This window comes from Borostomias antarcticus, assembly GCF_949987555.1.
Source record: "Borostomias antarcticus genome assembly, chromosome: 16".
Classification (NCBI taxonomy): Eukaryota; Metazoa; Chordata; class Actinopteri; order Stomiiformes; family Stomiidae; genus Borostomias; species Borostomias antarcticus.
The window spans coordinates 24,313,926-24,326,425 of record NC_140249.1 but is presented as its reverse complement, the minus strand read 5'-3'; the positions used below and the strand labels follow the sequence as shown (position 1 = coordinate 24,326,425).

Here is a 12,500-nt window from a genome sequence, read left to right as displayed (position 1 = left end):
CCTCATATAGATCAGTTATATACAGATCAGTTATATACCGAATATCCTCTTCACATAGATCCGTTATATACAGATCAGTTATATACAGATCAGTTATATACCGAATATCCTCTTCATATAGATCAGTTATATACCGAATATCCTCCTCATATAGATCAGTTATATACAGATCAGTTATATACCGAATATCCTCCTCATATAGATCAGTTATATACCGAATATCCTCTTCATATAGATCAGTTATATACAGATCAGTTATATACCGAATATCCTCCTCATATAGATCAGTTATATACCGAATATCCTCTTCATATAGATCAGTTATATACCGAATATCCTCTTCATATAGATCAGTTATATACAGATCAGTTATATACCGAATATCCTCTTCATATAGATCAGTTATATACAGATCAGTTATATACCGAATATCCTCCTCATATAGATCAGTTATATACCGAATATCCTCATCATATAGATCAGTTATATACAGATCAGTTATATACCAAATATCCTCATCATATAGATCAGTTATATACAGATCAGTTATATACCGAATATCCTCCTCATATAGATCAGTTATATACAGATCAGTTATATACCGAATATCCTCTTCATATAGATCAGTTATATACCGAATATCCTCTTCATATAGATCAGTTATATACAGATCAGTTATATACAGAATATCCTCTTCATATAGATCAGTTATATACCGAATATCCTCTTCATATAGATCAGTTATATACCGAATATCCTCTTCATATAGATCAGTTATATACAGATCAGTTATATACCGAATATCCTCCTCATATAGATCAGTTATATACCGAATATCCTCATCATATAGATCAGTTATATACAGATCAGTTATATACCAAATATCCTCATCATATAGATCAGTTATATACAGATCAGTTATATACCGAATATCCTCCTCATATAGATCAGTTATATACAGATCAGTTATATACCGAATATCCTCCTCATATAGATCAGTTATATACAGATCAGTTATATACCGAATATCCTCTTCATATAGATCAGTTATATACAGATCAGTTATATACCGAATATCCTCTTCATATAGATCAGTTATATACCGAATATCCTCTTCATATAGATCAGTTATATACAGATCAGTTATATACCGAATATCCTCTTCATATAGATCAGTTATATACCGAATATCCTCTTCATATAGATCAGTTATATACAGATCAGTTATATACCGAATATCCTCCTCATATAGATCAGTTATATACAGATCAGTTATATACCGAATATCCTCTTCATATAGATCAGTTATATACCGAATATCCTCTTCATATAGATCAGTTATATACAGATCAGTTATATACCGAATATCCTCTTCATATAGATCAGTTATATACAGATCAGTTATATACCGAATATCCTCCTCATATAGATCAGTTATATACAGATCAGTTATATACCGAATATCCTCTTCATATAGATCAGTTATATACAGATCAGTTATATACCGAATATCCTCTTCATATAGATCAGTTATATACAGATCAGTTATATACCGAATATCCTCTTCATATAGATCAGTTATATACCGAATATCCTCTTCATATAGATCAGTTATATACAGATCAGTTATATACCGAATATCCTCTTCATATAGATCAGTTATATACAGATCAGTTATATACCGAATATCCTCATCATATAGATCAGTTATATACAGATCAGTTATATACCGAATATCCTCTTCATATAGATCAGTTATATACCGAATATCCTCTTCATATAGATCAGTTATATACAGATCAGTTATATACCGAATATCCTCCTCATATAGATCAGTTATATACCGAATATCCTCCTCATATAGATCAGTTATATACAGATCAGTTATATACCGAATATCCTCTTCATATAGATCAGTTATATACCGAATATCCTCTTCATATAGATCAGTTATATACCGAATATCCTCTTCATATAGATCAGTTATATACAGATCAGTTATATACCGAATATCCTCCTCATATAGATCAGTTATATACAGATCAGTTATATACCGAATATCCTCTTCATATAGATCAGTTATATACCGAATATCCTCCTCATATAGATCAGTTATATACAGATCAGTTATATACCGAATATCCTCTTCATATAGATCAGTTATATACAGATCAGTTATATACCGAATATCCTCTTCATATAGATCAGTTATATACAGATCAGTTATATACCGAATATCCTCTTCATATAGATCAGTTATATACAGATCAGTTATATACCGAATATCCTCCTCATATAGATCAGTTATATACAGATCAGTTATATACCGAATATCCTCTTCATATAGATCAGTTATATACCGAATATCCTCTTCATATAGATCAGTTATATACAGATCAGTTATATACAGAATATCCTCTTCATATAGATCAGTTATATACAGATCAGTTATATACAGAATATCCTCTTCATATAGATCAGTTATATACCGAATATCCTCTTCATATAGATCAGTTATATACAGAATATCCTCTTCATATAGATCAGTTATATACCGAATATCCTCTTCATATAGATCAGTTATATACAGATCAGTTATATACCGAATATCCTCTTCATATAGATCAGTTATATACAGATCAGTTATATACCGAATATCCTCTTCATATAGATCAGTTATATACCGAATATCCTCTTCATATAGATCAGTTATATACAGATCAGTTATATACCGAATATCCTCTTCATATAGATCAGTTATATACCGAATATCCTCCTCATATAGATCAGTTATAGATCAGTTATATACCGAATATCCAAATATCAGTTATATACCGAATATCAGTTATGGACCAGTTATATGCTGAATATCCTCATATCAGTTATAGATCAATTATATATGGAAGTGAGTGAATGTCCTCCTCTTTCTCTCTATCTCTCCATCTCTCTCTGTTTGCATCCCTCTGTTTTGATGATTTTGAACTTTCTTTCCTAACTCTGGCTCCTCCTCCCACCTCACAACCATCTCTGATGCTGTCAGGCTGGACAACAACCTCTCTCTCCCTCACACACACACACACACACACACACACACACACACACACACACACAATAACCTCTATCACACACACTCACTCTCCCTTATCCCACTCACATACAGTACACACTCTCACGCACGCACACACACACAGTACACTCTATCACATACACACTAACCTCTCTATCACACACACACACACACACACACACACACTAGTACACACACACTAGTACACACACACACACAGTGATCATTTTATTCTTTTACCGATCATGTTTGTCTGCAGATGGATGTGCGGAATGCGTTGTCGTGGCAACCGTATCATCCTCCGGGCGCCAGCTCCAGTGAGTGTAGAGAGAGGCAGCTGGACCAGAGCCTTTCAGGGCACATCTCTTTATGTAATAGTGTAATAATAGTGTAATAATAGTGTAATAAGTGTAATAATAGTGCAATAAGTGTAATAATAGTGTAATAAGTGTAGTAATAGTGTAATAATAGTGTAATGAGGCCTCGTTCAGATAGATCTACTCCCTCTCTCTCCCTGCTCGTTCTTAGCAAGGAGAAGTGTCAATTACCCAGCGCATAGAGTCCATCAGTGTGTGGGTGTGGGTGTGGGGGAGAGGTGTTCTTGCTAGTGTGTGTCCCATTTCCTGCCCTTAACTCAGTGATGTCACAGCGCCCTGAAGAAGCTTGCGTCCAATGAGAGTCGCAAGGAGGCGGAGCGGAGGGCGGGGCCTAAGCCGGCGGAGCAGCAGAGGACCAGTCACCTGTCTCAGGCTCACCTGCTGGCCGGCGCCGTCAAGAGACGCAGGTCAGGCTCAGAAACGCCTCTATAACACCTGGATGACACCGCTTATAACACCTGTATGACAACGCTTATAACACCTGTATGACAACGCTTATAACACCTGTATGACAACGCTTATAACACCTGTATGACAACGCTTATAACACCTGTATGACACTGCTTATAACACCTGTATGACACTTCTTATAACACCTGTATGACACCGCTTATAACACCTGGATGACACCGCTTATAACACCTGGATGACACCGCTTATAACACCTGGATGACACCGCTTATAACACCTGGATGACACCGCTTATAACACCTGGATGACACCGCTTATAACACCTGTATGACACCGCTTATAACACCTGGATGACAACGCTTATAACACCTGTATGACAACGCTTATAACACCTGTATGTCAACGCTTATAACACCTGTATGACAACGCTTATAACACCTGTATGACAACGCTTATAACACCTGTATGACAACGCTTATAACACCTGTATGACAACGCTTATAACACCTGTATGACAACGCTTATAACACCTGTATGACAACGCTTATAACAGCTCTGACTCCTCTTATAACACCCGTATGACAACGCTTATAACACCTGGATGACAACGCTTATAACACCCGTATGACAACGCTTATAACACCCGTATGACAACGCTTATAACACCTGTATGACAACGCTTATAACACCCGTATGACACTTCTTATAACACCCGTATGACACTTCTTATAACACCTGTATGACACTTCTTATAACACCTGTATGACGACGCTTATAACACCTGTATGACAACGCTTATAACACCCGTATGACAACGCTTATAACACCCGTATGACAACGCTTATAACACCCGTATGACAGCGCTTATAACACCCGTATGACGACGCTTATAACACCTGTATGCCAACGCTTATAACAGCTCTGACTCTTATAACAGCTCTGACTCCTCTTATAACAGCTCTGACTCCTCTTATAACAGCTCTGACTCCTCTTATAACAGCTCTGACTCCTCTATAACACCTGTATGACACCTCTTATAGAAACTCAAATGATAGCACCTCCTGTACGACAACTCTTTTAACACCTGTCCTAAGACTTTCATGACACTTTTACATACCTGTATACTTATATACCGATATACCTGTATCCTGGCTTTGTGAAACACTTTAATCCTAAGCATTCAGAATCTACAGCGTGATCACACACACCTGAGGTAGTTCTTACTGTAGCAATTAGTAAACACCCAACGTCTGTCCCACATCAAGACGACTGTCGTCCTCTGTCTCCGTCTGTCTCCACAGTTCGTCCCAGTCATCAGACAGCAGCAAGAAACAGAAGGTGGAGGACAGGACAGCTGGAGGAGACCGAGGACAGACAGGTGGGCTGGGACCTGATAGCCTCATGAGACCGTCCTGATCTAGAGACCGTCCTGATCTAGAGACCGTCCTGATCTAGAGACCGTCCTGATCTAGAGACCGTCCTGATCTAGAGACCGTCCTGATCTAGCCAGCTTACATTCTGTTCCTGTCCACTGATCAGTCTGGACTTCCCCCTATCTGAGCAGTCTGGACCTCCCCCTCTGGACCTCCCCCTATCTGGTCAGTCTGGACCTCCCCCTATCTGGTCAGTCTGGACCTCCCCCTTTCTGGAACCATCTCAGTCGCCCTGACAAACTAACTCCTTCAGCCAGCATAGAAAAACCTCTGACACATCCAGTCAGAAGAATGGTGAAAACGTCTTCTCCACTGAGAAACTCCGCTAGTGAATACTCTTGTTCGATTGTTATTATTGAGTCTATTTCTGTAAAAACTGCTCTTGCGGCTGCTGTGTTTATTCTACTAATGTTAATGCGTGTGGCTTCGGGAGACGGCATAAACTACGGGAACCAATCAGGGGCTGCGTTCTACTGGGGGGGGGGGGAGAGCGGTCAGAACAGTTCCTGATTGGCCGGTCAAGGCGTAATGGGAGGGTAATCGTTGGAGAGGGGGAAGTCCAGAGTGATCTAAGGAGAGGAACTGAATGTGAGTTCACAAGATCAGGATGACCTCACCAGGCTAGGGACCACGCAGACACGCGCACACACACACACACACACATACACACACACACACCACACACACACACACACACACACACCACACCACATCACATAATCATCTCAGGTCTTCAAAAGTTATTTTGGTTATTTTGTGATTGGACAGGAGTGCTGACTGTGTTGTGATTGGACGGGAGTGCTGACTGTGTGTTGTGATTGGACGGGAGTGCTGACGGTGTGTTGTGATTGGACGGTAGTGCTGACGGTGTGTTGTGATTGGACGGGAGTGCTGACGGTGTGTTGTGATTGGACGGTAGTGCTGACGGTGTGTTGTGATTGGACGGGAGTGCTGACGGTGTGTTGTGATTGGACGGGAGTGCTGACTGTGTGTTGTATGTTCAGAGCAGGAGGCGGGCGGAGGAGGAGGAGGAGGGGGTGAGCAGGTGGCCAAGGTGGCGGGCTCTGCAGGGGGCGTGGCCTCGGGGGGCGTGGCCTCAGCGGGCGTGTTGCGGCTGCCCTCGGCGGCGGTGTGCGTGGGCATCCTGCCCGGCCTGGGCGCCTACTCCGGCAGCAGCGACTCAGAGTCCAGCAGCGACAGCGAAGGTAGCGTGGAGGAGACCGCCTCACACACGCACGCACACACACACACACACGCGCACACACGCACACAAACACACACACACACGCACACACGCACGCAGACACACGCACACACACGTGGAGGGGACCGCCTCGTCCCTCACTACACACAGAGCCTTGAGATACACACGCACGCACACACACACACACACACACACCAACAGATACGTACATTCATGCACCTTTTCACCTGAACGCACACAGAACATAGATGTGTGAACACACGCACACACGCACACACACACACACAGATACGTACGTTCACACACACCTTGTCACCTGAACGCACACAGAACATAAATGTGTGAACACTCGCCCCTGTACTTACACACACACACACACACACACACACACACACACACACAGTATTCCTGTAGGTATTCCAGCTGTGTAACTGTGAGTCAGAACTGTTCTGATCTTGTTCATGAACTATAAAAGCATCTCTCCATCACCAGTCTGTCTCCGCGCCTCTAGTGTCCCATATTTAAACATAACTCCTCCCCCTTCCTCCCGTTATTCACATTTCACACAGTCTAAACCAACCAACCAATCCTGCGCAGCCAAACCTGCCGACGTCCCGCCCCCTTCCCCCCAACACCCCTGTGGCTGCAGCTGTGCTATTGGCCGAGGGAACCGTGATTGACAGCTGTGGAGGAGAGACCAGAGAGCCAGACGGGTCGTTGTAACGTAGATCCCTTCAGGAGAGAGAGGCCTGCTACCCAGCTGGGGCTGGCCGCCTCACACAGAATGACGTGTGTGTGTGTGTGTGTTATTTGTGTTCGTGTGTGTGTTTTATTTGTGTTGCTGTTCTTTTTAATGACCGATGAGTGGGTTTTAATGTATTGGTCTTGGTGGCGTCACTTGATGAGCAGTGGGCAGGTTGAGGCCTGAGAGGAGAAATAAAGAGTGTTCCCTTCGTTAGGTGGTCTGGTCTGGTCACTGGTCTCTCTACGTCTCTCTCTCTACGTCTCACTCTCTACGTCTCTCTCTCTACGTTTCTCTCTCTACGTCTCTCTCTACGTCTCACTCTCTGGTCTGGTCACTGGTCTCTCTACGTCTCTCTCTCTACGTCTCTCTCTCTGGTCTGGTCACTGGTCTCTACGTCTCTCTCTCTACGTCTCTCTCTGGTCTGGTCACTGTTCTCTCTACGTCTCTCTCTACGTCTCTCTCTGGTCTGGTCACTGGTCTCTACGTCTCTCTCTGGTCTGGTCACTGTTCTCTCTACGTCTCTCTCTACGTCTCTCTCTGGTCTGGTCACTGGTCTCTCTACGTCTCTCTCTACGTCTCACTCTCGGGTCTGGTCACTGGTCTCTCTACGTCTCTCTCTACGTCTCTCTCTGGTCTGGTCACTGGTCTCTACGTCTCTCTCTCTACGTCTCTCTCTCTACGTCCCTCTCTGGTCTGGTCACTGTTCTCTCTACGTCTCTCTCTCTACGTCCCTCTCTGGTCTGGTCACTGGTCTCTACGTCTCTCTCTCTACGTCTCACTCTCTGGTCTGGTCACTGGTCTCTCTTCCTCCCTCTCTCTCTACGTCTCTCTCTGGTCTGGTCACTGGTCTCTACATCTCTCTCTCTACGTCTCACTCTGGTCTGGTCACTGTTCTCTCTACGTCTCTCTCTCTACGTCTCTCTCTCTGGTCTGGTCACTGTTCTCTCTACGTCTCTCTCTCTACGTCTCTCTCTCTGGTCTGGTCACTGTTCTCTCTACGTCTCTCTCTCTACGTCTCACTCTGGTCTGGTCACTGTTCTCTCTTCCTCCTTCCTCTCTCTCGCTGACTTACACACACACAACCACTCTCACACTGTGTGCAGGTAGAGAGACAGCAGGTAGAGAGACAGCAGTTAGAGAGACAGCAGGTAGATAGAGACAGCAGGTAGATAGAGACAGCAGGTAGAGAGACAGCAGGTAGAGAGACAGCAGGTAGAGAGACAGCAGGTAGAGACAGCAGGTAGATAGACAGCCCCGCCCCCTGACGGCCTGGCAGAATATCAAACAAAATGTCCGCTCCTGAAACGCCCCTGGTGGGAAGTGATGCCGTGTGGAGAACGGAACAGTGGGATTGAGGCACAACTCCCAGTACCTGAAGCACCAGCTGATTCTGAAATCTAACAGAACTACGAAGAGACTCTGGTCAGACGGACCGTCCAGTCAATTTATTTAGACCTGAGTGATGACACACACATGTACACAACTTTATAAAATCAGAAACGACACCGTAGTCCAGAGATACACAGTACAGTTACAACAAAGTACAGCTCACGGCATAAAAGCTACGTAGAAACGGTTCATAAACATAATGCTCTCGAAAACACAGAGGACACTGTAGAAATGTACATTCAATATCAGTTATACGTATTTTCATACAAACTATCCTTCGCTCTGATCCAGGGGGCTGTTTCACAGAGATGGAGAACTAAAGTACGCCTGACTTTTACAATGAGTAAAACCTGGAGACTCTTCAGATATGAAACGTAGACCGAAGAAAAAATCGCTTTCTGGGATTTACTCTGTAGAAGTCAAGTTCCCTCAGTTAGTCAGCTTTGTGAGAAAAAACCCAGCTCAGGGACAACTGCAAAGCATCGTGTTTCTCTGACCTCATAATAGCTCCCGCAAAGACTGTTTCTTTTCAATAATGTAAAAAAAAAAAGATAAATACATAAAAAAAACTTCATGCATTTCCCCCTTGTTGTTTAGTAAACAGCGAGCGGAGACGAGAGGCATGCAGGTCGGACCAGGAGCCATGCGCTCACTCTGGAGCCGTGTTGCTAGGCGACAGGTTCCTCTGCTTGAAATACTGGGTTACTTGTTGAGGGAGTTCAGCCAGAACCGACTTGGCTAAAGTTTCCTTCGGAACCTGGGAACACACACGCACGCACACACACACACACACACACGCCAGTTAGCAGACACCTACCTAGTACCGCTTCTACAGTGAGAGGAAGGAGAAGCTCCATCTTTGACTCGTTCACCCGGAGAGTCGAGCAGAGCTGTGGACTTGTGCTTGGTGGTCAACTCCTCACTCTCTGTGTTAGAAGTCTCTCCCTCAAACCTGGTTATCGTGTCTTGTTTTCTATATCAGACGTCTCTCTCAGTCCGTTGACGTCATCGTCTTACAGCAGGTGGAGGGAGGCCAGGGGTGAGTTCAATCTGAAAACGTTGCGCATCGTTTTTCTATGGTTTACGGGTTGAACAATATGATGTGTCAGGTGTCGGACGGGCTCTGAGGTAGGTTTTCTCTCATTGGGCGGGTGTGTCAGAGGTGTTACCCAATCAGCAGGCTGATAAATAAACCCTGCTCTATCCTCCCAGCTGCCGGAGGTGCAACGCTCGCAAAATACGCAGGGCGTTCGACGCTCCACCGTTTCCGTTTGGCAACATCTCGTCGGGGCTGAACTCGCCCAGGATCTGCTGTCTGCAGAGGAGGTCACGTGACCCACAGATTGCCCCCGCCCACGCTCCCGCCCACTCCCAGAGCTGTTCACCCTGCAGGCCCGATAGATCCACCATCTAGAACCTGAACCGCAACAACAACACTCCAGCTCCCGGGTGACATCATACCGTTATATAACGATCTCATATTTGTTTATTTATCTCTGTTTTTAATTCATCTGTTTGTTATCTGCGTATCTGATTTAGACTTGTGGAGATCTGAGAGCTGTCTGAATTCATGTCGAGCAGCAAGGTGATTTGGGCAGGTGGTTGGGTCAACGGGCTCTGTCAGGGGAGGGAGGGGGGGGGGGGGTTCAGGACATGAGACACTCACGTTCCGGAACTCTCTGAAGGGACGAACTGGACGATGTCCCGGACCGCCTCCTCGCCGTGTAGGAGCGCAGCACGCTGGCATCGCCGTCCAGGAACTCCATGGCGGCGAAGTCGGCGTTGCCCACGCCGATGATGATGATGGACATGGGCAGCTTGGCGGCCTGGACGATGGCGTGGCGCGTCTCGTCCATGTCGCTGATCACGCCGTCCGTGATAATGAGCAGGGTGAAGTACTGCTGCAGAGAGAGAGAGAGAGAAGGAGAGAGAAGGAGTGAGAGAGAGAGAAGGAGAGAGGATTATCTTTATCTCTGATCGCGGCCGTTGGTGGTGATGAGCAACTTGCAGTGGTTCTGCCAGAGGGAGGGAGGGAGAGAGAGGGAGGGAGGGAGAGAGGGAGGGAGAGAGGGAGGAGGGAGGGAGAGAAGGAGGGAGGAGAGAGAGGGAGAGAGGGAGGGAGAGAGAGAGAGAGAGAGAGGGAGGGAGAGAGAGAGGGAGGGAGAGAGGGAGGGAGGGAGGGAGGAGAAGTAGAGTGTGATGAAGATTATCTTCTCTTCCACGTCTGAGAGAAGAGGAGGGGGGTGGGGTTAACGAAGGGGAGGAGCTTCAGAGAGAGATACAAAGAGGAGAAGACGGAGGCATAGAGAGAACAGAGGGTAAACGGGGAGAGGAGGAGGGGGGTAATCTTTAGGGATGATGGAGAGGAGGAGGGGGGTAATCTTCAGGGATGATGGAGAGGAGGAGGGGGTAATCTTTAGGGATGATGGAGAGGAGGAGGGGGGTAATCTTTAGGGATGATGGAGAGGAGGAGGGGGGTAATCTTTAGGGATGATGGAGAGGAGGAGGGGGGTAATCTTTAGGGATGATGGAGAGGAGGAGGGGGGTAATCTTTAGGGATGATGCAGAGGAGGAGGGGGGTAATCTTTAGGGATGATGTCGAGGAGGAGGGGGGGTAATCTTAGGGATGATGGAGAGGAGGAGGGGGTAATCTTTAGGGATGATGGAGAGGAGGAGGGGGGTAATCTTTAGGGATGATGCAGAGGAGGAGGGGGGTAATCTTTAGGGATGATGGAGAGGAGGAGGGGGGTAATCTTTAGGGATGATGGAGAGGAGGAGGGGGGTAATCTTCAGGGATGATGGAGAGGAGGAGGGGGGTAATCTTTAGGGATGATGGAGAGGAGGAGGGGGGTAATCTTTAGGATGATGGAGAGGAGGAGGGGGGTAATCTTTAGGGATGATGGAGAGGAGGAGGGGGGTAATCTTTAGGGATGATGGAGAGGAGGAGGGGGTAATCTTAGGGATGATGGAGAGGAGGAGGGGGGTAATCTTTAGGGATGATGGAGAGGAGGAGGGGGGTAATCTTTAGGGATGATGGAGAGGAGGCTTAGAGAGATCTAATCGTGTTGGCTTGTTGGCGTGTTGACGTCTGCTCTCACTGGGGCTAGAAGAGGAGGGGGAGGGATGGAGAGAGAGAGAGAGAAGGAGGGAGGGAGAGAGAGAGAGAGACGGAGGGAGAGAGAGGGAGAGAAGGAGGGAGGGAGAGAGAGAGAGAGACGGAGGGAGGGAGAGAGAGAGAGAGACGGAGGGATGGAGAGAGAGAGAGAGAGACGGAGGGAGGGAGAGAGAGAGAGAGACGGAGGGATGGAGAGAGAGAGAGAGAGAGAGAGAGAAGGAGGGAGGGAGAGAGAGAGCGAGAGAGAGAGACGGAGGGAGGGAGAGAGAGAGAGAGAGACAGAAGGAGGGAGGGAGAGAGAGAGAGAGACAGAGGGAGAGAGAGAGAGACAGAAGGAGGGAGGGAGAGTCCTCAGACACTCATTGCTTTAATTGCTTTTTATTCATATCAACTTCAAGCTTCCTAGAAGAGTTGAAGTCAGATTACTGGAAACACACACACACACACACACACACACACACACACACACACACACACACACACACACACACACACACACACAAGTCAACAGCTCTCCCTCTCTTGTGTCTCTCTCCTGTTATCCTAAGAGAGAGAGGCAGAGCAGACTGACATCCGCTGGTCTCTCAGCTTCCTAAACCTCTAATTATATCCTTCTCCTAACTTTCAAATGCCCCCATGGTAACGCACCTCCCAACTCTAAACCCCTCTACTCCTGTAAGATCTGATCTGGGGTCCGCCTGCGTCTTCAGACCCACCCCCCCTCCTCTCTGGGAGACCAGCCCCCCCCCCCCCCCCCCC

At 46.0% G+C, this 12,500-nt stretch overlaps 2 protein-coding genes across 2 annotated transcripts in view; one reads left to right on the top strand and one right to left on the bottom strand.

The window, feature by feature from the left end:
• psme3ip1 (proteasome activator subunit 3 interacting protein 1) overlaps positions 1 to 7,420 on the top strand; it is an 11,366-nt gene extending 3,946 nt beyond the window's left edge. The window contains exons 6-9 of the mRNA XM_084451239.1: positions 3,716 to 3,851; positions 5,157 to 5,233; positions 6,293 to 6,493; positions 7,062 to 7,420. Coding sequence (XP_084307365.1) covers positions 3,716 to 3,851; positions 5,157 to 5,233; positions 6,293 to 6,493; positions 7,062 to 7,066 — 419 coding nt within the window. The 3' untranslated portion in view covers positions 7,067 to 7,420. The remainder of the gene's footprint in view (positions 1 to 3,715; positions 3,852 to 5,156; positions 5,234 to 6,292; positions 6,494 to 7,061) is intronic.
• Positions 7,421 to 9,275: 1,855 nt separating this feature from the next.
• The window catches only part of cpne2 (copine II), a gene marked incomplete at both ends in the record, with an annotated part of 31,557 nt that continues 28,332 nt past the window's right edge, over positions 9,276 to 12,500 (bottom strand). Inside the window, 4 exon segments of the mRNA XM_084451434.1 lie at positions 9,276 to 9,383; positions 10,293 to 10,315; positions 10,318 to 10,350; positions 10,353 to 10,527. Of these exon segments, the coding sequence (XP_084307560.1) occupies positions 9,276 to 9,383; positions 10,293 to 10,315; positions 10,318 to 10,350; positions 10,353 to 10,527 (339 nt within the window).